General features: G+C 51.1%; 1 protein-coding gene across 1 annotated transcript in view; it reads left to right on the forward strand.

The window, feature by feature from the left end:
* The first annotated feature begins 6811 nt into the window (after positions 1–6811).
* LIMD1 (LIM domain containing 1) overlaps positions 6812–27469 on the forward strand; it is a 69225-nt gene continuing 48567 nt past the window's right edge. The window contains exon 1 of the mRNA XM_058556645.1: positions 6812–8874. Coding sequence (XP_058412628.1) covers positions 7482–8874 — 1393 coding nt within the window. The 5' untranslated portion in view covers positions 6812–7481. The remainder of the gene's footprint in view (positions 8875–27469) is intronic.

The following is a 27469-nucleotide window of genomic DNA, read 5'->3' on the forward strand; positions in this document are numbered from 1 at the left end:
TGGCTAGGGCTCAGTGTGGGAGAGACACGTTCTTTTCACTCTGCTCCTTTGCACCTTTTGAATTGGAAGCCATATACATGTATTACTTACTTAAAAAAATGATTAAGCAGAGATTGGAGCTGATTTGGAAATCAGCACTCTAGTTCACTGTGTCCTGTTAAACATCTTTCACTGCTCTCTGAGCAGATGGCCCTGGGCCGGGTTGGGCCAGGGCCAGCAGGCAGCCTCCCTCCCCCCGGGGGCGTGCAGGGAGCCACGTGGGGCCCTGTGGCCAGGCACATGCCTCCAGCTGGGTCTTCCTGTGTGGTGGAAGGCCCGGGGTGCGGAACTGAGACTGGTGAAGAGTGGGCTCCAGCAGATGCTGCACATACAGTGCAAGGTCATGGTCCTGATATCTGGGTCCGGTCTGGGCAGGTTTCCAGGGCAGACGATCACGAGACAAAGGCTCATTATGAGCACCAGGAAAGGGCCTTCATCGCAGCTGCTTGTCTCCATTCACGGGGCAATTCCAGAGTGAAACTTGGAGCCAGAGCAGCCCAAGGTTCAGGAAACAGATTCGGAGGGGCCAGGGTTTCCTGGCCTGCTCTGGGCATCTGTGGGATGGCAAGAGCCCAAAGGAACTGGGTTCTTAATTCTTCCTCCATTGGCTCAGCTGAAATATAAAGATTCTTTTCAGAGCTCTCCCTGAAGTGGCTCTCCAGCATTGGGACACACACAGTATTGTGTGCTGGACATTCCCTGTAGCCAAGCAAAAGTGACAGAAAGGCCCTTTCTGTTAACTGCAAAATAAGCAGGGCTCTGTCCAAAGACAGGAGCCCTTTGCCTCACGGGCCCCCTGGTAATTCATAGGCTGTCTGAGCACCGTTTACTGCCTACAGTCTATTGGATTAGGGTTTTTCAAATCCCTTTTAGTCAGCAATGCTTTATACACACCTATATGAAAAGCATATATGTACGCATGCAAACAGATATTCCTTAATTTTTTTTTTTTGAGGAAGAGCGGCTCTGCACTAACATCTGTTGCCAATCTTCATCTTTTTCTTTTTTCTACCCAAAGCCCCAGTATGTAGTTGTATATCATAGCTGTAGAGTTGTAGCTGTTCTATGTGGGATGCCGCCTCAGCATGGCTTGATGACCACTGAGTAGGTCCGCGCCCAGGATCCAAACTGGCGAACCCCAGGCCGCCAAAGCAGAATGCACGAGCTTAACCACTATGCCACTGGACCGGCCCCGCAAACAGGTATTCTTAAGTCAAATATCCCTTATATATCCAAACACACATGCACACACATATTTATATATAGTCATATAAATATACCTTTGACTAGCAAGATAATTGATATATGATGTAGATCAAATATTTGGTACAAGGTAATCAAACAAGATCTACAGAAGGTTTGCAGTGACATACAAAGTTATAAGAGCGATAATACAGCCTCCTGTCTTTGTTTCTCCAAATCTGGGTCACCGTTAAGTCCAATTAATTTTTTCCACCTATAGATGGCAACACCTATACTCCCTTTTCTCATGGGACTCATTCATTCATTTACCAAGCATTTGGAGAGGGCACTACCATGTGCCAGGCATTGTTCTAGGTTCTGGGATATAGCAATGAACAAAATGGTCAAGGATCCATGGCCTCGCGAGGTTTGCATTCTAGTGAGGAGACAGATGTTCAGTGTGGTGTCAGGTAGCGGCAGGGATGGAGAGAGGGGAGTCGAGAAAGACTTCCTGGGGAAGTGACCACTGAAGTGCAGACTGGAGGGTTATAAGCCAGAGAGTCATGTGGAGATCTGGGGGAGCAGGTTCCAGGCAGGAGAAATGGCAACTCCCTTGCCCACTCTAGTTATATTGTACTCACTTGGCAAAAGCCAGCCATGGTTAGACCCAATTCTCTACCTACTCCACACCCACGTCCGTGTAGTTGAACCCTGGCTGGAGAAAAACATGCCGCCGTGTTGGCTGGCCTCGTGGAAATTCATGCCCAGAATCTCGGGGTGGGGGGTGGGGGTGGGAGTGGGATTGCAGCAGGGACCTTCATGCTTCTATCATGCCATGCTTCTCCAGGCCATTCACTCTCTCACTCCCCTAGGTGGCCAGTTCCCAACAGTAATTCCCCTGGCCTCACTCTTCTTACTTCCTATTTCACTGACAAAATTAGAGTAATCAGAAGAGCTATCTATCACTCCAAGAGTCCAACACCTTACGTACTTACCTCCTTGATTTTTGCCCAAATCCTTCCTCCCTATGGATGGAATGTGCCATGGAGCCCAGCCCTTCTCTGCTCCTCAGGTGTGCCACTCTCAAAACTCTGTTCTCTCTCTCCTACATTAGCAATTCCCCTCTCCCCAACTCCCACCTCCCTGGATCATTCCCATCAGCGTGGAAGCACACTGTACCATCTCCCGCATTTTAAAAACATCTAAAATCCCTCTCTTGATGGCACTTTTCCCTCCATTCCACTTTACCCAACAAAACTCCTGGAAAGAGTTGATTAGATGGCTGTCACCAACATCTGTCCTTTCATTTGCTCTTCAAGTCTTCTCAGCTGTCACTTTCTTAGTGAGACCTTCTCTGACCATTGTATTTAAATTGCACTCCCTCCTTATGTCCTCCTCCTGGCTTCATTTTTCTCCATAGCTCTCACCACTTTCTAACATACTCTATAAGGCAGGGCTCTATTTTGTTTATTGTCCATCCCTCCACCCCCTCCCCCGAATGTAAGTCAAAACAGGACAGGGATGTCTGTCTATTTTGTTCGCAGCCTCATCCCCAGCACCTGGAAAAGGGCCCAGGGCATCACAGGTGCCCTGTCACTTTTGTTCGGTGAGTGAATGAATGAATGCATGAGAAGGGCAAGGCCAGGAACAGCAAGGAAGCAGTGTGGCTGGAGTGGAGTAAGAAGGGGAGATAGAGGGAAATGAGACGGTAGAGGTGGCAAGAGGGCTGATCACATAGGGTAAATGAGAGGGTCTTACTCTAAGTCTAAGTGTGGTTCCGGATGCTGCTGGAGGGTTTGAAGCTGGGGAGGGACATGATCTGACTCATGTTACTGAGATTCTGGGCCAGTCAAGTTGAAAATTCCACATTTCACAAGTGTGTTCTTGGGCAGGCAATTTTTAAATCCACACGCACATGAAAATAGACTTCAAGACTAAAGGAGAGCTGGGGCCAGCCCGGTGGCGCAGCGGTTAAGTGCGTGAGCTCTGCTTCAGTGGCCCGGGGTTTGCAGGTTCAGATCCCAGGTGCGCACCGACGCACCACTTGTCAAGCCATGCTGTGGCGACATCCCATATAAAGTAGAGGAAGATGGGCACAGATGTTAGCCCAGGGCCAATCTTCCTTGGCAAAAAGAGGAGGATTCGCATCGGATGTTAGCTCAGGGCTGATCTTCCTCACAAAAAAAAAAAAGACTAAAGGAAAGCTGTGTGTTGATAATGGCTCCTGCTATACAGGCAGGGCCACAGGAAATGTGCACTGCCTTGGAATGGCTTTACTGGTAGAAGAGAACGTAGAATATTTCTCCCTCAACAAAACAAAACAAAACATTATTGGTAAATACTTAAACAAAACCATCCATGCTCTGCCTACTTACTGATAAAAATATTTAGCTCTTCAGGGGGCTGAAGACCCCCTTGGCTTAACCCCGTGGCTTAACGGTTAAGTGCACGCGCTTCGCTACTGGCAGCCTGAGTTTGGATCCCGGGTGCGCACCACTTCTCCGGCCATGCTGAGGCAGCGTCCCACATACAGCAACTAGAAGGATGTGCAACTATGACATACAACTATCTTCTGGGGCTTTGGGGAAAAAAAGGAGGAGGATTGGCAATAGTTGTTAGCTCAGAGTCAGTCTTCCTCAGCAAAAAGAGGAGGATTAGTACGGATGTTAGCTCAGGGTTGATCTCCCTCACAAAAAAAAAAAAAAAAAAAATTTAGCTCTTCAGTATTTTTGTTTTTTAAACAACTGATGTGCAGTATTAACACATTTTTTGAGATATTAATCAACAGTTGTTTCCCAGCACATGGAACAGATAAAACCAGCCTATATTAAATAATCATGGCTGGGATTCTAAATGCTGGGCACAGAATTTGAAAGCATCTCTGCCCCTTCAGTATTAAACACAGCAGTAAAACATCTGGCACTCTCCTGGCCATGTCTAGCATTTCTAAGCACACTTTCACAGTGGTCTGTTATGTGGTTGGATGTTCGTGGGATGCCTTCTTTATAGGCTGTTTTGTAAAGGTATAAGGTAGGCCAGTTTGGTTGGGAAGTATGTGGATTATGGGTTCAGGTGTATGTGTCTAGTTGGTAGAGATGGTGCAGCTGCTTCTAGAACTGCAGTGGGAGTGGAGAGTAAAGGTAGATTCTGAGCACTCCAGGCAAGCCAAGATGGGAGGAGAGGCAGGAGAGGACCAAGGATGATGGGCCAAGGTGGCTCTGCCAAGCTAGGATGAAAAGAGAAGACTAATTTACAAGAGGCCTTGGCTAGTGTCTGTGGCTTCTGCATCAGAGTCCTAGCTGTTAGAACTGAACATCCAGGAAGCTGGCTCTAGGCTTGCTAGACTGCACAGGGATGGCCTTGTCCCAGTGCTTTGTCAGCTCCATCCCCAGTACTCGGGGGTCAGGAAAAGAGGGCCACAGCTTCCAGGCTGATAGATGTCCTCACCCTTATGTGTACTGCCACAGTGCCCTGAGGAAGTATAGAACTTGGGACTTCAGACTAGTGGTTCCCGAGTGCGGTCCCTGAACTAGCAGCATCAGCATCACCTGGGAACTTGTTAGAGATGCGAATGCTTAGGCCCCACCCTAGAGCTGCTGAATCAGAGTCCTGGGGGTGGGTCCCAGCACCCAGTGTTTTAATAAGTTCCCTAAGGCATTCTGATGTGTGTTCAAGTTTGGGAACCACTAATTTAGACCAGTTCCAGGTGATGCTGATGCTGCTGGTTCTGGGACCAGACTTTGAGAACCACCAATCTAGAAATTTCATAAGTAAATCACTCAGTTTATGAGTAAATCTTGTTATTAATTAACAAGTATTACTGAATACCTAAGGGCTGTTTAATAAAGATTACCTCTGAACAAGGGGATTGTGGCCAAAAGTTCATGCATCTCTGTATTGTTCAAAGTTGTTATCATAACGTGTATTACTTTCATAGATAAAAAATAATTAAAAGATTTTTTTAAAGTAAAACAACCGCATCTAGTATAGTTCTTTACAGCAGTGCTTCTCAAACTTTATTGTCAAACAAACCATACAGGAATCTTGTTAAAATGCCGATTCTGGTTCAGTAGGGTGGGGGTTGAGGGTGTGAGATTCTGCATTTTCAACAAGCTCCCTGGTGATTCTAGTCTACTGGCCCATGAACCACACTGAGTTTACAGAATACAAAGCACTTTCATGTATGTTATTTCTTTTGTTCCTTGTCACAACCTCGGCAGATAGATTCACTATTCAACCATTAGGTACTACTATGTACCAAGCACTGGGCGTACAGATATGATCTAATGGGGTGGAAAACCAACCAACCACCAAAAAAACCACTTGTAAACAGACAAATAATTATAGTGATCAGAACTGATCAGGAAATAAAGAGGGTGCCAAAAAAGAAGGCCTCCAGTAGGAGGTGATGTCGGTGGAGATGGGAAGAGCCACGGAGGAAGTTCAAGGGCAGGCTCTGGGCAGACACCAGGAGGCTCCTGCAGCCAGAACACAGGGAGGGAAGGCCCCCAAATCGCATTGGAGAAGGCAGGGCCCCCCAGGGCAAGAAGGCCGTGGTAGGGGGCCGATTTCAGTCTAAGTCCGGGGCGAGCACCGAGGGTTTAAGCAGGGAAGTGACTGGTCTGGTATTCGCCTTAGAAATCACTCTGGCTGCTGTGGGGGAAATGAAACCTCTCCAGGGTCACCTTGGAGTTGGTGCAGGGAGCGCCCGGCCATGCGGGGGCGCCCAGGAGTCAGGCCCCGCGCCCCCAGAGTCGCGTGGATCTACTTGGGGGTCAGAAATCCTCCATATGAATAACGAGCCAACAGGACACGTGTTTTCATTGCTGCACTGAGGACCTTAAAGGCCCGCGCTCCGGGGAACAACGTGCTTTTTTCCTTTCCCCCCTTTCAGAGGACCTGGGCTACCACGTTGGCATCTTGGACACTTCCCCTTCTATGTCTTAGTCTCCCCACCTGTCAAAGAGGACGTTGAGCCAGCCCACGGGTGACACCCTGGACCTCCAATCGTGAACCTCGGGCAAGCCACGCGGCTGGCACGGCCAAGCAGAGGTGGCCTCGAACAGTCCACGGAGTTGGCTTCCCTCCTGGGAAACTGAGGCACGGTGGCGGCGAAGAGTGCGGGCCCTCGAGACGCCCGCAAACTCCAAGCGGCACGTCCCGGACCCACGCAGGCTTCCCGGGCCGCCCGGCAGCGGTCTCCGCGCGGCGGCCCTCGCCCAGCGCAGCCAGGGGCGGGGCCGGGCCGGAGCACCAGAGCGGCCCGGGACGCGCAGGGGGTGGCAGTGGAGCGGGGAAGCCCCGCGCAATCCCCGTTCCTGAGCTCTGGAAGGGACGTGCAGGACACACCTCCAAGATCCCCAGCCCGGCCGGGGTCGAGGGGTGCCGGGGAGCGCCTGGGCCACACTGCTGGGCGCAGCCCTACCCCGGGGCGCCCGCCCGCCCGCGCGCGCGCCGACCCCGCCCCTCGGCGGCGCCCCCGCCCCTCGGCCGCCTCCTCCGCCTCCGCCTCCTCGCAGGCGCGGGACGTGCCCAGCCGGCAACCCATCTGCGGGGACGGCGTCTGGCGCACTCACTTCCGCGTCCCGCCGCCCTGCGGCCCGCGCGCGCCCAGCCACCGCCGCCATCGGACAATAGGTCGCCCGCCCCGGCTGCCGTGAACTTCCTGCCGCGGCCCGGCGGGCCCGTGCGCCCCGGACCGCGCTCCTCTCCGCGCCGGCCGGGATCACGGCTCCGCGGCCGCCGGGGGCAGCAGCGGAGGACCGAGCGCCCGGGACGTGTCTGCGCCGCTGGCCGCTGCGCTTCTGCTCCGGCCGGAGCGGTCCGGCGGCCTCCACACCCCAGCAAAGCCGGCTTCACCGCGCCGGCCCCCGTCCAGCGGCTGCCTTGTGGGTTTCCGATTTGGTTGCTTAAGGAGGATGTGATTTTTTTTCTGTTTTTTTTTTTTTTTCCTTTTATGATTTGAAAAAGAGAAAAGAACGTACAGCAAGCTGGGTCAGCGAAGCGCCACCAGCGGCCCGCACGTGGACACCTCCCGGAGGAAAGGGAGTTGGAAGCAAACTTGGTCCGACTGGCCTTGAGGCCTCAACTTCGGCTGGACTCTAAGGCGTGGGATCATGACTCTCATGCTGGGCAGGTGGAAGGCTTTATCTGTCTCGGGCTGGACTTGAGACCCCACCCTTCGCCAGCATCTCCCCCCACACCCCCACTCCCCCACTCACACCTGGCACCGGGGCTAGGCCCGGACGCCCGTCTGCGACATGGATAAGTACGAGGATCTGGGCCTGGAGGCCAGTAAGTTCATCGAAGACCTGAACATGTACGAGGCCTCCAAGGATGGACTCTTCCGAGTGGACAGGGGTGTAGGCAACAACCCGGAGTTTGAGGAAACACGCAGGGTGTTTGCCACGAAGATGGCCAAAATCCACCTCCAGCAGCAGCAACAGCTCCTGCAGGAGGAGACCCTGCTCAAGGGAAGCCGAGGCCCCCTCAATGGTGGGGCCCGCCCGGGCCCACAGGTCCATCGGGAAGCTGGTGTGGGCAGCAAGCTGACCCTGGATGGTGCTGCCAAGCCCCCTCTTGCTGCCCCGACAGTGGGTCCTGGGACAGCCACCACCCTCGCTGCTGGGCAGCCCTTGTACCCACCCCAGGAGCAGAGGGCCAGGCCGTACGCCCGTGTCATGAGGCATGGCAGCCAGGACTGTGGTTCCAGGGAGAGTCCGGAGAGTTCTGAGTCTGCTTTCCACCAGCTGGGACCCTGCCAGGATCCTTCCTGCCTCACCCATGGAGACTATTATGACAACCTCTCCTTGGCAAGCTCAAAGTGGAGTGATGAACCAGGAGTGTCCCCCAGCATCAGGCTGGGAGTAGGGAGTGGGTGGCCTGGCCCCCCAGGGAGTGACCCACCACTGCCCAAACCCTCCAGGAACCATCACCTGTACCAGCCGCAGCTCTCCCCGAGCTCCAGCAGGTCATTTGAAAGCAGCCAGGATGGTGGTGTTGGTGGCCGCAGCAGTGAGAAGCCAGCGGGTCTTTGGACTACTGCCTCCTCTCAGCGGGTCAGCCCCGGCCTTCCTTCCCCAGGCCCGGAGAATGGGGCCCTCCTGGGGCCCCCTCAGCCCAGGACCCCTTCCTTCTCAGCACCCCTGGCCCTGAACTGCCCCAGTCAAGGAGCTCTTCCAAGAACAAACTCAGGGGTGGGGAGTGAGGTTTCAGGCATGATGCCCAAACCCGCTGTGGACCCTCAATCTTGGCTCCAGGATGGGCCCAAATCTTACCTTCCTAGTTCTGCCCCATCATCCTCGCCAGCCAGCACGGACAGTTTGCAGTCGGGTGCGGCCCCTGGGCTGGGTCCCAAGCCTGGCTGCACAGACCCTGGCATTGGTCCCAAGCTCAGCCCCACCAGCCTTGTCCATCCAGTGATGTCCACCCCGCCTGAGTTATCTTGTAAAGAAGGTCCCCCTGGCTGGTCGCCTGGTGACAGCCCGGGGCCTGTGCTCCCGGAGAGCCCCAGCACCCCCAGGGTGAGGCTGCCCTGCCAGACCCTCATCTCGGGCCCTGACCTTGGGCCCTCAGCTGCTGAATTGAAATTAGAAGCCCTCACCCAACGTCTGGAGCGTGAGATGGATGCTCATCCGAAGGCCGATTACTTTGGTGAGTGACAGGCTGGTGGAGTTGCCCACGGTGGGTGACAGGGTCCTTGCGTTTAGGGGAAGTGCTCCCCATCAGGGATGCTGTAGCTCTCCTTGAATGGCCTGCCTTTTTTGGGGGGGCGTCCTCTTTCAGCTGCTTCTTCTGATTCAGAAACTTGAAAGCATCCCTGGGCAGAAAGCGGATGTTGCAGCTGGGGGTTACCCATGTGCAAAGGGTGAAGCGGGGTGGGATTGCTCATGACTGCTCTCGGAAAGGGAAGTGCTGTGACTAGATTTCAAGGGTTTCAGATGTGCCTTAGAGCCTCTCACAGTGACTGGCTCCTGCAGGACTTGAATGGGAGCAGCTTCTCAGGTCCAGGTACCCCTGAGTGTCCCATCAGTAGTTGGCTGGATCAGGCGCGTCAGGCTATTTGAGGACCAGTGGTCAGGCAGAGGCTCTCTGCGGCCCTGTGTGTGTCTGCCTGCAGGTACTGTGTGCAGTTGAGGTAGGTGAAACTCGGACATGGAAGACTGTTCTAGAGCAGTGGTTCTCAAAGTGTAGTCTCTGGACCAGCAGCATCCCTTGTCTGGGAGCTGGTTAGAAATGCACATTATAGGGCCCCGCCCAGACCTACTGCCTCAGAAACTCTGGGGTAGGTGGACATGGCAATCAGTGTTTTCACTAGCCAGCCAGGTGATCTTGACATTCAGGACCTTTGAGACCTGCGGACTAGGTGCATCCTCACTTGGCCCCCACCCCGGGGTCCAGCTGGCAGCTGGATTACACTCACAGCTGTGGCTCAATAGGATGGAAGATGCTCCTTGCTGGTTTCCTTCAAACTTGTGGATTTTGTTTTATTCTCTTTTTTAAAACCACAGACTCTTGGAGACTGCTGGCTTCAGCTTTTTTTTTCTCCACACAGGGTTTGGAGGCGGCAAGAAAGCAGCTATCTTCTTTTGTGGAGTGATGATGTAGCTGACTCATATGAGAGCTGACTAGAAAGACAGCCTATTTTTAGAAGGGTCTAAGGGTCGTTTTTGTTTTTTTTCTTCATTTTTGAACTCTGGATAATGGGGTCATGATTTCCCCATATGAGGCCTGAGAGCCCTGGGGAGTGGAGTCCCGCTGGGGTGGCAGCTCTGCGGAATGGAGGAGGGCAGGGACAGGAAAGGCCCCTGGAAGGGACGGCTGGCTTATTGCCTTCAGTCTACCCCGTTCTCTGTGAATGAACGATTTTGTCCCAGGGTGCTTGGAGGGACGGGATCTGAGACGCCCGTGGTAGCATTGTGTTCTTGATCCTCCTGAGAGCCTCGTGGGACCAGCTCTCACACACACTGGGCAGTCAGAGGTCGGGGGACTGTGTGTTGGTTTATGTTTGAGAGCACGTAGCACCATCTCACTGTGAACTGTGTCTTCCCCTTTGCAAACTCCCCCCTTTGGGAATAATATTTCGTTGGAAATACTGTGGTTTTTGAATGTAAACTTCTGCTTAATTTTTAATTTCAAGCCCATTAAACAATGAAACAGCAGTTTTATTTTTTCAGGGTGGCAAGCTTACATACCAGATCACAGCAGAGATAGTAGCTGACGCTGTTCATACATTCACTGTATATGTATTGAGCACTGACCTTGGGCCATGCTCTGTTCGAGGCCTTGGGGAGCATAGTGATCAGGACAGACAGTCCTCTGCCTTCCCAGAGCAGACAGTGAAGTAGAAGGAGACAGGAGATGAGCAAAATAGATAAGCAAGTTCTAGGGAGAGAAATGAGGAGGTGGAGCAGAGGGACAGGAGGTGTCAGGGCGGGTTTTCTGTTTTAAATCAGATGGTCAGAGAAGATCCCATGGAGAAGGTGGCATTTGAGCAGAAGCTTGAGGGAGAAGAGGGAGTGGAAGGGCGTTCTCAGCAGGGCAGACAGCGAGAGCAGGGGCCGTGGGCTAGATTTAACTTCAACTATTTAATTTACCCGTCGCAGCAACCCCAGGAAGCAGGTTCTGTTGTTATACCAGTTTCACCGACGAGGAGAATGAATCCCAGGGAGGCTAGATTACTTATCCGAGGTCCCACAGTGGTGCTGGGTGCAGCTGGGATTTAAGCCTCACAGCTGAGCCTCTGTGCCCAAACTTCCAACTAGCATTGCCAGGCTGCCTCCCAAGTACAGATGTGAAAACCTCTTTTATTTGTTTTTACGGCTTTTTTTTTTTTAATTGAGGTAAACTTTAAGTAACATAAAATTAACCGTTTTAAAATGAACAATTCAGTGGCATTTAATATATTCACAATGTTGTACAAACACCAACTCTGATAATTCCAAAACATTTTCATCACCCCAAAAGGAAACCCTGTACCCATAAATCAGTTGCTCCCCAGTTCCCCCTCTCTCCCATCCCCTGGAAACCACTAATCTGTGTCCTGTCTCTATGGGTTTACCTATTCTGGATATTTCATATAAAGGGGATCATATTTTATTTATTTTTTGACTAAGTATTATATTCCTGTGTCGAAAATTTAAAAGACACAAAAATACGTACAGTCATGTGCCACTTGACAGGAATACATTCTGAGAAGTGCGTCGTTAGGTGATTTTGTTGTCGTGTGAACATCGTAGAGTGTACTTACATAAACATAGGTGTTATAGCCTACTACACACCCAGGCTATGTGATACTAATCTTATGGGACCACTGTTGTATGTGCAGTCTGTTGTTGACTGAAATGTCATCATGTGGCACGTGACTGTACAGTGAACGGTTAGTCTCCTTCCCGCCCACGTTTCTGGTCTAGCGTCTTGGGTGTATAATTTTATTTATTTATTTCTTTTTCCCCAAAGCCCCAGTAGATAGTTGTATGTCGTAGTTGCACATCCTTCTAGTTGCTGTATGTGGGACGCGGCCTCAGCATGGCCAGAGAAGCAGTGCGTCGGTGCGCGCCCGGGATCGAACCTGGGCCGCCAGCAGCGGAGCACGCGCACTTAACCGCTAAGCCACGGGGCCGGCCCTCGTCTTGGGTGTAATGAATATATGTGTGCAGTCACAGTGGTGGCACGCTCTCCACCTGTGCTTTGCCTTTCCCGCTGCACAGTGTGTCTTGGCAGTGGTCCTACATCAGCACGTGTTGAGTTGGCTCAGTGTCACCACTGTGTGGATGTGCCCCGGGTCACGTAAGCAGCCCTCATGGTGGCCCTTTAGAAGGGGCCATTTGCAAGGTGTAAGCCGAGCTGTAGGATCAACTCCTGGGTGGGATTTTGGGGTTGAGGGCTTTGCGCCCTTTAAATGTTCCTCGTTGCTCTCTGGAGCTTGTGCTGGGACCGCACTGCCTGCCATATAGGAGGGGGCCTGCCCTGTGTCCTCTGTGCCAGCCGAGCTTCCATTTGCTCTCCTGTGACTGTCCGTGGGGGAGGAGGAAGTCTCTCGTCTGAGCATCAGGCAGTCAGTTCTTGGCCTAGCCCTGCTGTGGGACCCTGAACAAACCCTGCTCTGTTCCAGGTCTCAGCCCCTCATCTGTAGTACCAGGTGGCTGGACCTGTGAGGGGCTCACCCAGCAGATGCCTTTCCTTGCCCTAGATCTGGTGTTATTTGAAAGATTTTGTCTGTCCGACATACTACATTTGTTAAATAATGACTAAGTTTTACTTCCTAATAGAAAAATATTTACTGATCCAGGGCTCTTGTCAGAGAGAGTCAGGGATGTATAACTGTCACTGTCAGAGTCTACGTAATTCTAGCCAGAAACAAAGCAAAACAGGTGTTTGGTTGGTTACGTGGGCCCTTTCCTGGGCCAGACAAATATGTCCCTGTGGGTACTGGACATTGTGGCAGAGCTCAAAAAGGCCTGCCATCGCCTTGGAGAACACTTGGGTCTGAAGACACCTCAGTTTCCAGTTATTGATCAGCTCGTCACCAAGGACTCTTCTGGCACTTTCCATGGCCAGCTTTGTGTGTTTGGTACAATGTAGTTTCTTCCCCCTCCTCCTGCTGGGCACCCCCTCCTTTCTCCAATATTCCTCTTTGTGTCTTTCTGTCCATGAGGAAAGAGTTAAGGACAAACTCTTGATGCTGCTTGGAGGGTTTCCTGCCGTCCCAGGCCTCTCTCTTGGAGACGCTGCTCGGTGCAGTGTGGCTTCTTTTTTAACACCACTGTTTACACTGAGAGGAAATGAGGAGGACATCGTGCCTTTTGTTTACTCTTTCTCGGCCTTTTCCTCCATGGTATCCATTTGTCTTTCTCACACTGGGCCTCTCCTCATTTTCTAAGGAGAAAGGACACAAATAGACCACCTGTCACAGGCTGGGTTTCCTGGGATGAATTTAGTGTGCAGGGGTCTTATTAGGGGGTGCTCTTGGGACCCATACCTGCAGAGGGAGAGGAAGGAAGCAGGAGTGGGCTGAGGAGAGCTCCAGCCACAGTGCGGCCTGATAAGCCTGGGCCCACCCTGCAGGGAGCTCGGGAGCCAGAGAAGCCCCTCAGAATTGTCCTGAGTCGGGGCAGGGTGGCCTGGCCTTCACGCTTCCCCATGGGTCAGTCATCAGATGTGGGCCGCCCTGGGAAGGGGGTGACCGTGGGCGAGGTGGCCCTATGTAGCTGGGGCAGTGCCTGAAGGGGCTGACAGGTATGGACTGCCTCCTGGCTGCACCCCTAGCAGCTGGACTATAACTCCTTCAGTGAAGGGAAGTCTGGGTGGCACATCACCGTGTCCACCACAGCCCCTGTTGTCGGGCAGGTAAGACCCCATTCATGTGACCTTGGGCACGGTGATTCTTTTTTTTTTTTTTTAAATTCCGCCCCCCCCCCCAAAGCCCCAGTAGATAGTTGTATGTCATAGCTGCACATCCTTCTAGTTGCTGTATGTGGGACGCGGCCTCAGCATGGCCGGAGAAGCGGTGCATCGGCTCGCGCCCTGGATCCGAACCCCGGGCCGCCAGCAGCGGAGCGCGCGCACTTAACCGCCAGGCCACGGGGCCGGCCCGGGCACCGTGATTCTAAGCCTAGTTGAGTGCCTGCGACACGCCAGGCATTGGGTACGTGTTTTGTGGGCATTGTTGTCATTTAACCTTCACAGTCAGACATCATTATTCTCTGTTTACAGTTGAGAAACTGAGGCCCGTGAGTTGCTGAAGACCACTCAGGTCTAAGCAGTGGCGTTTCCACACCATTTGGGGCTCTGACCACTCGCACAGTGGGACTAGGTGGTCTTCAGGTCTGAGGAGGATGCTCTCTGTTTGCCCCTCCAAATTCACTCTCCACTCAACTGCTGCGGGGTTGAGCATCAGCAGGCTCCCTGCCCTTTCCAGACCTTCTTGCCCCACGTTCAGGACCTGTAGCCCCTGCGCCTTTCTTCCCTGCTGCAGGTGGGTCTGGAGGTTCAGTCACTGCTAATGGCACCCAGGAGAGAACCACTTCTGCCCTAGAGGGGAGAAGGCTCTGCCAGACTCTGTTGGGCACCAGTGGGTGGAGAGGCAAGAAGAAGTTGGTTCCAGGGCTCCTTCACCCAGCAAAGGGAGAGATGGGCCCCTTCCCACCCTGCGTGGAGAGGGAGGAGGCTGCCTCTGTCTTCAGTTTTCCTGTCTTCGGTGAATGTTCCTGTTGCAGTGTTTGTACCTAGAAAACTGCAGCGGCAGCCCCGCCTTAGCCTGGGAGCCTGAAAACAGGTGTGACTCCTGGGAGTGGCCCTGCCCCTGCCAGGGGCCAGGGCGCCTGTCACACGTGATTTTATTTTACTAGCAACGCTCAAGGTTGAATAAGCAGTCCAAACAAGAACACGTAAATGTCCTATCTGCTCCTTCCCGTCTGACAGTCTCTTAAACATCAAACTGTACATTGTCTTAATGACCTTTTAAGCACTTCTTATCTGACTTTATTAGCAACAGATGCTTGAAATATGGGGCTTAAATCCAGCCTTGAATGAAAAATTGAGGGTGGTATCAGAACATTTTTCATGTAAAAGGAAACAACATGGGCCAATCCTGTAATAGAGTGGCTAGTCCAGAATTCCAGGACAGGGGCCCTGTGTGCACCCCAGAGGCCCCAGTTACCCCCTAAATATCAGGCATTTCAGTAAACCCAAACCAAGTGCTAAAGTAGTAGAAGGTGGCAGAAGATCATTAACCATCTGGCTCTGTCTGAGTAGATGGCATGGCCAGTGTGATTACCTGGGAACTTCCACCCAGGCTCCTTTTGGAGACATTGTGCTATAATTTGGACCTACTGGATCCAGGCTTCCATTGTCATGGAAGTAAATTTCTGATCCTCTGGACAACTTTTGTAAGTGACACCCAAGACTCCAGTTCTCCTGTCTGTCCCTGCAGATGCACACCCTGAGATGTGGAAACAGCCAGCCTTTTAGAAATTGGGTAGCCTATGTGTATTTTTTTAGTAGACCAGGTAATCTTCCCCTCAAGATCAAGAAGGCATTTATTTTTTAACTTTTTATTGGTGTATAATGTGCACACATTGTAGATGCTCACAAAGTGAACACACATGTGTAACCAGCACCCAGATGAAGACACAAAACATGACCAGCACCCAAGAACCCCCGCTCAGGCCCCCTTGCAGTCACCACCACCCTCCAGTCCATCCTCCGTCCAGACGTCTACAGAATTAAAACACCATCCCAAGGAAAACCGTAGTTGTGATTCTGACTGCAAATGTGAGTTTTTGAGCAATCGTGTGATTTGAAGTAACTTCTAAAACATTAAAAAAGTTAAAAACATCATGGTAGGTTTTGGGATGGATGGACAGTGCGTGGGTGATCAGCGTGCAACTGCGGATAGCAAGGCGTTGGCGATGCCAGTGCAGCCAGCTCCGTGGTGCCCGCTGGACCGTCCAGCTCCCTCTGTACTGTGGCTGCTCCTGTGTCATTGGTGGTCAGGGCTCCGACATCATTTTGGTCCTCTGTGATCTCCAGAGTGTTGGGTTTTCATCACGTACTTGAGCCCCGCCCCTACCTGCCAGCTCTCCCCACAGATTTCAGAGATTTCAAGGGGGAGATGATGAGTAAGCTCCCGAACTTCACTCAGAGTGACTTTCTGTTCACTCATGTCACACGTCACTAAGGTGTATGTGTCAGGTCCCTGAGTGCTCTTAGCAGTGGGCTTGGTGCTGTGGGGAAGGACACTAGTGCTCAGGCCCTTGCGCTGGCAGTGACACCCACACCCTCTTACTGTGGCTCTGAGGCCTGCGCTTGAGCCTTCCCCCAGCCCCGTGGGCTCCCTGGCTCCCGACACACCAACCTAGTTGCTGGTGCCTGAGCATGGGGAGTTCCTTCCCACTTCAGGATCCCCACCCTTGCCCTTCTGCAGCCAACGTCCTTCTGGGCAGCATGGTGCTGCCCGCCCCTGCAATCCACCCCGGGATGGGGTCTCCAGCTGGAGTCCTGGTGAGTCCTGACCCCGGTTTCCCACGACGTCTGCCTCGTCCCATCACGCTGTCTTCTGAGGTCCTCCCTCCTTGGGATGGTATGTTTCTGCTCTGTTCCTCTGTGACCAGGAAAGAATGTCTTGTTTTTTCCATCCAATCCTCCTGCTCTTTCCATTAATAACCTGAGCATGAAACTGGCCTTTTGACATGGCCATTCTTGCCAGAAGTTTTTTAAAAAAGTTATGTTTCGTTACATCTGTTAATTGATGACTCCCACGTAGGCGATGGAACTGTGGAAGAGAGGCATGCATTTGGGAATGAAGAGACCAGGTGTGAACCCACCAACAGACCCAGGTGTGACATGGGGCAAGCCCCTCTTCCTCTGTGCGGAGCCAAAACGACCTCTGAGGGCTCTTCCCTCAGTTCTGTGGCTGTGGCTTTGGGTACAAAACCCAAATTTTAGCTGACCAAGTAACAAGGAACTGGGCAGCATCACTGTCGGCAGTGGCGAGAGCCTGGAAAGGCAGGGACCTGAGCAGCCTAGCATTCCATTCCCCTTCTAGAGCTCTACAGAATTAAAACACAATTTTTTATTTTAGTTATGGTTGCATTTTCTATTGCAAATGGTAATCATTTTTACTTTAGATATCAGGAAAATACATGCAGTTAAAACAAGAACCATGGATCACTGGCATGCCCGTCATCCGTAGAGCAATCAGTGTTAAGATTTTCTGCTGAAAGTTTCCAGTGCAGAGTAGTGGCCGGAGCGGTTGTGATTCAGGATGTGTCATGTGCTGTGGTTTTTGGCTCTTTGGCCAAATGTAGAAGCATTTACTGAGCTAGAGGTCAGTTTACTCTGCAAAGTGTGTCTGATGAAAGTGAGATTAGAAAGGAGTGAAGATCTCCTTTAGGAAACAAACATGGGGAGCCACTGGTATTACAGTGGTCACCCACGCCAGAAGCCTTTTGAAGCTCTCATTCTAATTAAACTTGGGATCCTCAGTGCAGGGGACAGCTGAGAGCACTGGCTGTGGGGCTCACTGACCTTGTTGTTGCTGGCTCGTCCCAGGCTTCCACCACGGGCTCCTGTCATGTCCTCGGTGGTGCTGGATCTCAGACTGGGTCACAGGACACTGGACAGTGGCCTCGGAGCCTGGCACTGTCAGGGCCCCACATAGTGGATGCTTGGGGGATGTCTGTTGAAGGAATGGAGGGGCTTCAGTTAGGGTGTGAAGGGAGAAGGGGGAGGGATTGTAGCTGGGGTGATGGCACTGAGAGAGTTGAGCTAAAATTTGTTGAGCAGTTGCTCTGTGCCGGGCACTTTTCTCATCATCTCACAGGCGTTAACTGTTGAATCCTCCCAACAACCCTATTTCATTATCCCCATTTTATAGATGGGGAAACCGAGGTACACAGAAGGTAAGCAACTTGCCTAATACATTTATTGAGGAGCTTTGCCGAGTCTGAGATCTTGACCGCCATGCCGTGCTGCCTCTCAGCTCCTGGGAGCACAATGGCTTTCTGACAAAGGAAACTTCAGGAGGGACTGTGGCTTGAGGGCTGAGGTCTTCCGCTGCTCTAGTGGAGCAATGGGTAAGGCAGGACATGGAGGGGCGCCCGAGCTGGCTGGAGGAGCTGGATCCCCCCTCTTGCAGCCAGGGGCTGCACCCAGGTTCCTCTTCAGGCCAGGAGCCTGTGCCCGTACTAGCCCCTCTCTGCAGGACAGTGATGGAACCAGAGGCTCAGAGGCACATACATGGGCTGTGCAGTGGCCTTGACTGCCCATGACCCCTCAGGCCCCTGACTTCTCGTGTTCCTCTGAAGGGTGTGGGTTAGGGCAAGCAGGCCATACCCTCAAGGTGCTTGTTTGACACCCCCAAGTGTTGTGGGCAAGGATAGGGGTGTGCCAGCCCACACTTTTCTTGGGGGCAGCCAGGATGCCTTGGTCTAAGGGTCGGTGTCATCCCCAGGCTATGTGCTTAAGAGATGCTTAAAATAAAATATTGGATGAAACTGTGCTTAGAGTCCATCTGGCAAATTGAGCAGAAACCTTACCCTAAAACAAAACAGGCCTCCAAAATTTCCGAGGTGCGTCAGCGGCAGGGTAGGACTTGCCAGCAAATATTTATATCTACTCCAGGTCTTGTTTTTCATTTGTCTCCTCCCAGGGAAACCAGCTGGACACAGAACCTCTGGGTCACGCTGGAAGGCTAGAGACTTTCTGCTTGAGTGTTTCAAAGGGAATACTTTAGGGTCCGGGGCCAGGTTATTTTTAAGTTTTGAGAGCCGTGAGTTTAGACTTGGCCAAGTTCCTTCCTTATCTTTCTTGTTCTGTGACTCGTCTCTGCGTGTCCCAGGAGAGCAAGAACAGCTTATTCCCGGTTACTGGAAGTCTGTTGGGACCGTATCAGGGACCTCTATCTTCCTCGCCCCACACATGTGTTTGTAACATATAGAAAGTTCTAGAAGCCTGCCATGATGCCATCTGTTATTCAAGAGGAGGGGACTTGAGTTTAGTGTGAGTCTGCCCTGCAGCCAATCCTGGGAGGTGTAGAGACCCAGGTAATTAGAGGACTGAGTGGGCAAGGCCCCCCTCTTACAACGTGGGCCCTGAGTCAGGAGGTGAGCACACGTCACAGCAGGCTCCAGCTGGACAGCATGTGATGGTCGTTTCAGCGTGATAAGACGGTAGCAAATTTGCCTTTGCTGCCTGAAGCCCTTTTGACCATAACAGCAGCTTCTCTGTTCTCCCGAGCTCCCTGTCAGTGGGTGGAACCAAGTTGTGGCCGTGTTTGCTCACATGATGGTCACAGCTCATCCAGGAGATCGGGTGGAGGTTTTGCATCTGCTGAAATGTCGCCTGATTCTGTGCCCATCTCCCCGACCTGAGTTCACATTGCTTCCTGATGATGCAGTGGGGTATTGAATTTAGAGAGAGATGCGTTTCGGGCAGCCCCGGCCGGGGCCGGGCTCTGGGGCGTTTGTTGACAGAGTTGCCTGCACCTGAATCGTGCTGGCAGCAGAGAGAGCAAGTTGCAGGCCTGCCGTGCCGCGTGCCACTGTGCCAGCTTGGGCCCCTTGCTCCGCTCTGCTGCCCTCCACTTCCTCACCTTGTGGGGACTGCGTGTCCTGTGCTCTTATAGTCCTGTTTCCTTTCCCGTGCTGCGAGCCTTCAGAGCTGGTTTTGGATTCAGGGCTCTTGGCTGGGAGGAGTCTCCTGGCTCTGAGGGTGACAGAGTCCCGAGGCAAGACCTGCCTCAGACACTGGGTGGGGCGTTTGTATGTGTTTGTGTGTGTCAGTTGAACTTGGAAGCTTTTCCCTCGTTTGCTTGCAGAGAAGCCAGCAACAGAGTAGAGAAGCCTGGGGTGGGGAGGGCATGAAAAATACGTGTAAATGGACACACCCGGAGCAGCAGGCAGTGGATGTTGATGGCAGACACTTTGAGTTGGCCCACCAGGTCCCTCTGTGAGATCATCGTGTCCCAACTAGGGTGACTCTGATATGCCCTTCTCCCACTAATAATGCTTGGTCATCACCGGCCTCGCTCATGAAACCAAAACTACATTCTTTTGGGAAAAAAATTTAAACTATATAATAAAGCAGCACTTCAGAAATAAGGAAAATGAGGAAATAAAATCAAACGCTGAATTAGTGATAAGGTTCAAAATAGGGCCTGGACTATAGAAGTTACTCACGAGGTGTTTGTTCAATGAATGAATCATGGTGTGTATTTATCATGTTATGCGATCAGAATAAAAAACTGAAATGTTTTGGTTACAGTGCCACTGTTTGCTCAGCAATGGTGGGCTGACAAATAGCAGATGCCACAAACATAATTTCTCTGTAACTTGTGCCCACTGGTAGCTGTGACGCCCCGTGCCGATATTTGTCAGACCCTGACAGCCTGTGAGAGTTGAAGGATGAACTTCGTGGGTGAGGATGTGGGTGACATGGGTAATGGCAGGTGGACCAGACTCGGGGTGGAAGCCGAACGTTGGAAGTGCTGGACCTGCAGAGTCTGTAAACTCAGAGAAGTCCTGTTCCGCAGGGCAGACTGGATACGTGAGCATGTTTTGAGGAGAAGGGAATTGCAGTCAGAGGGCATACAACTGGGTGAGTCCCTGGATGTTTCCTGTCTTGCTTGGCTGGGTGGACCTCTGGAGTCCTGAGGCTGGGGTTGTAGGTGTGGACCCCGAGTGGGTCACTGACTTACCTGCTGGGTTCCCATGGCTCTCACCTGCCCCTCATCCTAGTTCTACCCCAGACCCTTCACCCCGCTCTGTCCATCACCACATCCAGTTCTAAGCCCAAATAACATATTCCCTAACAGCCGTTATGGAACACCTACTATATACAAGAGACCGAATTAGGATTAGTGGGGCTTCCTTTGTGCCAGACCTATTGCTAGCCCCCTGCTAGAATGTGAGCTCCATGAGAGTGGCGTATCTGTTCTGTGCATTGTGTATCCTCAGGGCCCAGGGCAGTGCCTGGCACACAGCAGATGTTCAGTAAGTCCTTGTTGAACTAATGAGTGAACACCCTGACCAATGGAGGGAGGGAGTTATTCCCTGACTCCCTCCTGAGTGTCAGTGCTTTGAGTGGAGATGTTACCACTGTGGTGGACACACAATCCAGAGTCAACCCCCCACACCCCACACACATACTCCAGAGTCAACCCACACCCCCCGACACACACACTCCAGAGTCAACCTACACCCCCCACACACTCCAGAGTCAACCTACACCCCCTGCACACACACTCCAGAGTCATCCCATACCCCCCACACACTCCAGAGTCAACCCACACCCCACATGCATTTGTCAGGGAGCGCTAGGAGGGCAGAAGCACCAGGCTAGCTGTCCTTCTCCCTCACCCTGACTAGGAGGTACTCCAATGAGCTCTCCCACGTGGGTAGAAGGTGCCTTGTGTAGCTGAAGACTGGAGGGGCCAGAAGAGATTGGGATGCCATGGTTTGTCTGGGTAGAAACTTAGCAGAGCTCCAGGGACCAGCTTACCAAAGCCCTGGGGAAGTTTGGATGGGAGCAGGGAGAGTGCTGGCAGGCACACATGTTCTTATCTGAAAAGACATTTATATTACTACAATTGGAATTTGAGGAGCTGTTTGTAGGAATGAAAAGCCACATAAGTGTGTGGGCTCTGGGTCTGCCATGGCTGGATCTGCCCTGGGCAGATTGCTCAGCATCTTCCTGCCTCAGTTTCCACATCAGGAAAATGAGGATATGGTTGTTGTGAAGACTAAATTAATTAGTATATACAGTAGTCCCCCCTTATGTGAGGTTTTGCCTTCTGAGGTTTCAGTTACCAGTGGTCAAAATTGTGGTCAGAAAATATTAAATGGAAAATTCCCGAAGTAAACAATTCATAAGTTTTAAATTGCTCGCCATTCTGAGTAGCGTGGTGAAATCTCTTGGTGGGACGTGAATCATCCCTTTGTCCAGCATGTCCACGCTGTATAGACTACTCACTTGATAGTCATTTAGTAGTTGTCTAGATCAACTGTCGTAGTATTGCAGTGCTTGTGTTTAAGTAACCCTTATTTCATTTAATAATGGCTCCAAAGCACCATTAATCTCTTACAGTGCCCAATTTATAAATTAAACTTTGTCATAGGTGTTTATGTATAGGAGAATACATAGTATATATAGGGTTCAGTACTATCGGCAGTTTCAGGCATCCACTGGGGATCTTGGAACGTATTTCCGCAGTAAGGTGGGACCACTGTATCTGGACTGTCCAGTATGGGAGCCACTAGTCACATGCAGCTAGTAACCACTTCAAAAAGTGGCTCGTCCGAATTGAGATATGCTCTTAAGTGTGAACTATACTTGGGATTTTGAAGTCTTGGTTTGGAAAAAAGAATGTAAAAGAGCTTATTAATATTTTTATATTATTTACATGTTGAAATGAGACTATTTTGGATATATTGGGCTAACTAAAATATATTATTAAAATTAGTTTCAGTTGTTTCTACTTTTTAAGTGTGGCTCCTTGAAAACGTGAAATGACACATGACTTGCGTTTGTTTTCTGTTGGATGGGGCTGTGCTGTAAGAAGCACTAGGACAGGGTATGGCACGTGGTGCTCGCTTACTGCACAAGCACTTACAATTATTTTCTCAAAGATATCAAAGCATCTTTACTTTGTCCCATCTGAAAGCCAAGCTCAGTTGATTTGTTCAGACTCACAAATGCTGGAATAAAAAGATTGTAATTTGTCCGAGGGAGACCAGTTTCATGATTGCCACTCCCCAAATGAGCCCGCTGAGGCTCACGTGTGTTCTGACGGAGGAAGAGGGTAACCTGGGGTCTGAAGCTGGTGTCTGCACAGGGCATGATGGAACAGGTGGTAATTGTACCTGAGCCAAATTTCTAGGACTTGCAAAACACACTCTCAGTTTAGCGAGTACAGGTAGAGCATCCAAAGAGATGGTCCATCCTCTTGCGGTAGTTAGAGGAGTGAAAGATGGTGTTTCCTGTCAAGAGAGGTGGGAGGGAGGCCCTTTGGGATGTGGCTCCCCTGGGGCCCTGGCTGGCAGGCTGCCGGCACCCTGTGCCTCTAGCCGTGGGGGAGGGTGGCCACGTCGGGTGGTTTTCCAGGCAGCTTCCAAAGGCCTGATTGTCTGGGGCCTGTTCTGACACAGCTCAGGCTTTCCTCTCAGGTGGTGGGGCTGAAACAGAGGCCCTTTCTTGGCTGGCTGTGGAGGTCAGTTTTAGAAACTGTAAGTGACAGGGAGCCAGCAGTCCCTCCTCTGCCTGTGGCCCACCTGTGGTTGCCACCTCTCTGGGTTACCCACACCTGACAGTGGGCATGTGGGTGTGGGCAGAGACAGCTCAAGTTTACAGCCGGAGAGCAAAGGAAGCCAAGGGGGAGGGGGGAGAAGGGAGCCGGTGCTGAGTAAACCAGCAGGGCCTCAACCCAGCTGTCCATGTTGTTCATGGGGTTTTCAGTTTCTTTCTTTCTTTCTTTTTTATTTTTCTGAGGAAGATTCGCCCTGGGCTAACATCCGTGCCAATCATCTTCCTCTATTTTTCAGTATGTGGGCCGCCAGCACAGCATGGCCGCTAGCAGAGTAGCACAGGGCCTGGGAACCGAACCCAGGCTGCTAAAGCGCAGTGTGCTGAATTTAACCACTAGGCCACCGGGGCTGGTCCTCAATCTCTGCACTGGATACTCGAGGGCAGGCCCAGCGGCCTTTTCTGAGCATCGCAAGCCCTCCGCCATTCAAGCGGCAGGGTTGTGGACCCCCACCTCTCAATGGAAGGAGTGTCAAGGAATTTGCGGCTGTGTTTTTAAAAGTTACACTTACATGCAATGAAATGTGTACTTCGATGAGTTTTAACAAATACCTGTACCCATGTAACCCACACTCCTATCAAGATACAGAACAGTTCCCGCCCCAGAAATTTCCCTCATGCCTCTTCCCAGTCAGTGCCCACCCAGGCAACCACTATTCTGATTTTTTCATCATTTATTAGTTTTGCCTGTCCTAAAACATGACATAAATGGATTCATATGGTATTCATGTACAATTGATCCTTATTATTCACAGATTCTGTATTTGCAGATTTGCCTACATGCTAAAATTGATTTGTAACCTCAAAATCAATACTCATGGCACTTTGGCGATCATTTGGGGACATGCGCAGAGCAGTGAAAAATTTGAGTCTCCCACACGCGTTCCCAGCTGAAGTCCAATGGGGTGACGCTCTGCCTGCTTGTTTCATCTCTTGTACTGTAAACAAGTGTTGTTTTTGTAGTCTTAGTGCCATGTTTTTGCATCTCTGTGCTCTTTGTTAGTGCTTTTTCTGTTTAAAATGGCCTCCAAGCACAGTGCTGACTGCTGCCTAGTGTTCCTAAACTCGAGAAGGCTGTGATGGGCTTTATGGAGAAAATCAGTGTGTTAAATAAGCTTTGTTCAGGCATGAGTCATAGTGTTGCTGGCGGTGAGTTCAATGTTTATGAATCAACAATATATGCTAAATAAAGTGTCTTTAAAAAGAATCACCAATAGAACAAAGTTATGTATTGATTGTTGTGACCAGAGTCTGGTGGGAACCTAACCCTGTATTTCCTGTAGGAGCAATGGTTCAGTATTCGCTACTTGTGTATTTGCGGTGACGTTATAGAACCTAACTACCACAGATAACGAGACTGAACTATAACACTCTTTTTGTCTGGCTTATTTCCCTCAGATAACGGCTGTGAAATTCATCTCTGTTGCATGTGTCAGTTGTTTGTCCTTTCCTTACTGCCAAGTAGGATTCCATTGTATGAATGCACGACAGTTTGTTTTTCCATTTCCCTATTGAGGAGCATTTGGGTTCTTTCAGTGTTTGGCTATCATGAGTAAGTCTGCTGTGATCATTTGTGTGGACATATGCTCTCATTTCCCTTGGATACGTACTGAGGAGTGGAATTGATGGATCATATGGTAGGAGGATGTTTAACTTTTTCAGCATCTGCCAAAAAGCTTTCCAAAGGGTCTGTGCCATTTAACATTCCCAGCAGCAGTGTGTGAGAGCCCTCCTTTGGTTCTCCACTCACTCGAGCTGTTTCAGCAATTTCTTGGGCTCTGCTCTGCTTGTTGCTTTCGAAATCACCTGCTCTCTGAGCTGGTGTCACTTGGCTGACACCCTTCCAGTTTCTTCTGTTGAAATATTATCTTCTCAAGCGATTTCATCCCTTTTTTGATGGTTACTATGCTCTCTTAAGGGTTTGATTTTTTTCCACCAGCTTTCTCTAATACAGAAGTCTTCTGTGGTTTTTGCCATATTTTAAAACTTAAACACAGCTAACTGTAGAAAACTCAGAAAATATAGACAAACAAAAATAATAATAAAAGTCACCCATCATTCTATCTAGGGATACTCACTGTTAAGACAGACTTTTTTTTTTTTTACACATAGATATTTAGTTTTTAAAAATCTGAGTGGCTTAAAATGAACTTCGTTGGAGAATTGAGGCTTTAGTGAGAATTGTGCTGATGGGCCTCCGGGGATGTCACAGAACTGGAGTTCAGAAGCCAGGTAATGAAGCATTATCCCTTTCAGTCGCTTGTTGGAAATGCCACTTCCGTTTGGTTTCTAGAACTTCCTGGGAGACTTTTGTCACTCCAGTTGCTGGTTTGGTTTTTCTGCAGGGCCAGCCAGAGTCTAATTTTATACAAGTAATTATAGAGTCAGCACTGAGAGCTGGGGCCCCCCCGCCCTCCACGTAACTGGAATCTCTTCTCCAGGTCTTCCTGGCAGACCCCTCTTCCTTCCTCCGGAGGAGCAGCAGTCGAGGGAGCTCACTCTTAAGGGGCAGCCGGAGAAGGGAAATGTTGGTCAATTCTGCCGATTTTTCTTCTGTCGGGCTGACAGTATTCCTAAAGATCTGCCCTAGTCAGTAGCCAGGTCAATCCTATTAAAACACAACCAGGTCCTGTCACTCCTGGGCTCTAAAAGAACCCTTCCTTCCCCTCTTCCCCATTCCTCACTCAGAGAATTGGAGCCAACTTCCCAAAAATATCCTGGGAGGCCCTGCCTTCCCCACCTCCACCTCCAGCCCCACCTCTTCTCCTCTCTAGGCTGGTGTGGTTGTGCACCCATCACTATTCCAGTCTCCTCCTTCTGGGTGGGTTAGTTGCTCAGTGCCCCCCCCCCACCCCAGATGTCTCTGTTCTTTGAGCTCCCCCAGGGAAAGTCACGTCTGTGTGTGCATTGCTGATAGCTCACCTACTCTGCAGATTCTAAATGAGATAGTCTTAAAAAGCAATGTTTTTGCCTTTTTCAGAAAGGAGAATTAATGATTTGCCCCATGTTATACTCTCAGTCAAGTATAAAACTGATGCTAAAACCTCTGTTTTGTGATAGGAACTCTTCCCAGTCTCCCTGTGCTGTTCCCAGGCAGGTTTATGAAGGAGTGATGTGCGGCATTTCACCTGCGCCCTCTCTCTTGCTCCCAGTCGCCTTGCAAAGCGCTCATTATTTCCCCCTTTTGAAAATGGGGAAACTAAGTCAAAGAGCAGTGAAGTAGCTTGTCCCAGGTAGCTCACTGGGTAAGCCACAGAACTGAATGCAGCGTACTTATTTGTTCTGGGGAAAACTGTGGGTGGTGTCACTTTCTGACCCTCCCCTGAAGCTGGAGACTGTCCCCAGCCTGGAGTTTCTGCGTCTAACCCGTGGGGGGGGGGGGGCGAAGGAAGGAACGCTCTGGAAACTGGCGAGTGCGACATTTCCCCTCAGCTCTAAGGTTCCACCAGCACTTCTCGCTTTGTCTTTTTTTCCTTCTCTGGTACACACTTTTTTCTTCTTTGGTGAATGTGTATTTAAAACATCTCTAAAATCAGCCGTGTGGTACTGAGGAAAGTTCAGGATTTTGGGTTTTTTTTCTTTTTTTTCACTTTTTTTTTTTTTGTGAGGAAGGTCAGCCCTGAGCTAACATCTGTGCTAATCCTCCTCTTTTTGCTGAGGAAGACCGGCTCTGAGCTAACATCTATTGCCAATCCTCCTCCTTTTTTTCCCCCCAAAGCCCCAGTAGATAGTTATATGTCATGGCTGCACATCCCTCCAGTTGCTGTATGTGGGACGCGGCCTCAGCGTGGCCGGAGAAGCAGTGCGTTGGTGTGCACCCGGGATCCGAACCCGGGCCGCCAGCAGCGGAGCGCACGCACTTAACCACTAAGCCACGGGGCCGGCCCTGGTTTTTTTCCCTTAAAAAATGGATTTCCATTCTGGTTCCTTTCTGGTTCTACATGGCCAGCCGGGCTGTGGCATTGGGCCATCCTCTGAGGTGGTGGCTTCTCACTGTTCCCGGGTCACTTATCTCAGAGCCTCTCTGCACCACAAGAGTCCCCTCCGACCCCACGTGGACCCTGCACTCAGCACCTGCTGTATTTTCCCTGGTTGGAGTGGGGGGTGGGGGGTGGGGCAGAGGGAGGGCAGCAGGGCGGTTGAGAAAGTGCTGAATGGGGAAATGCATGGAGCTGTGTGGGAAGGAGAGAAGCCAAGGGGCAGATTGAGGGGGTTTGTTCCTTCATTCATTCAGCAGGCATTTATTGAGCACCTACTGTGTGCTGGGCAAGGGCCTTGCTGCCCCCAGGGATCAGTCACCACATAGTGTGGTTATTCTGCAGTGGAGGAGCAGTGGGGGAGAGGAGAAGGCTCAGTCCTCAGCGCCTGGGAGTCCCCAAGGGAAGAACCCAGGAGGTTTTGTGAGATATTTGGAGTGTGGGTGTCCGTTGGGAGAGTGGTTGCTCTG

This window comes from Diceros bicornis, chromosome 2 (assembly GCF_020826845.1).
Source record: "Diceros bicornis minor isolate mBicDic1 chromosome 2, mDicBic1.mat.cur, whole genome shotgun sequence".
NCBI classification, from domain to species: domain Eukaryota; kingdom Metazoa; phylum Chordata; class Mammalia; order Perissodactyla; family Rhinocerotidae; genus Diceros; species Diceros bicornis.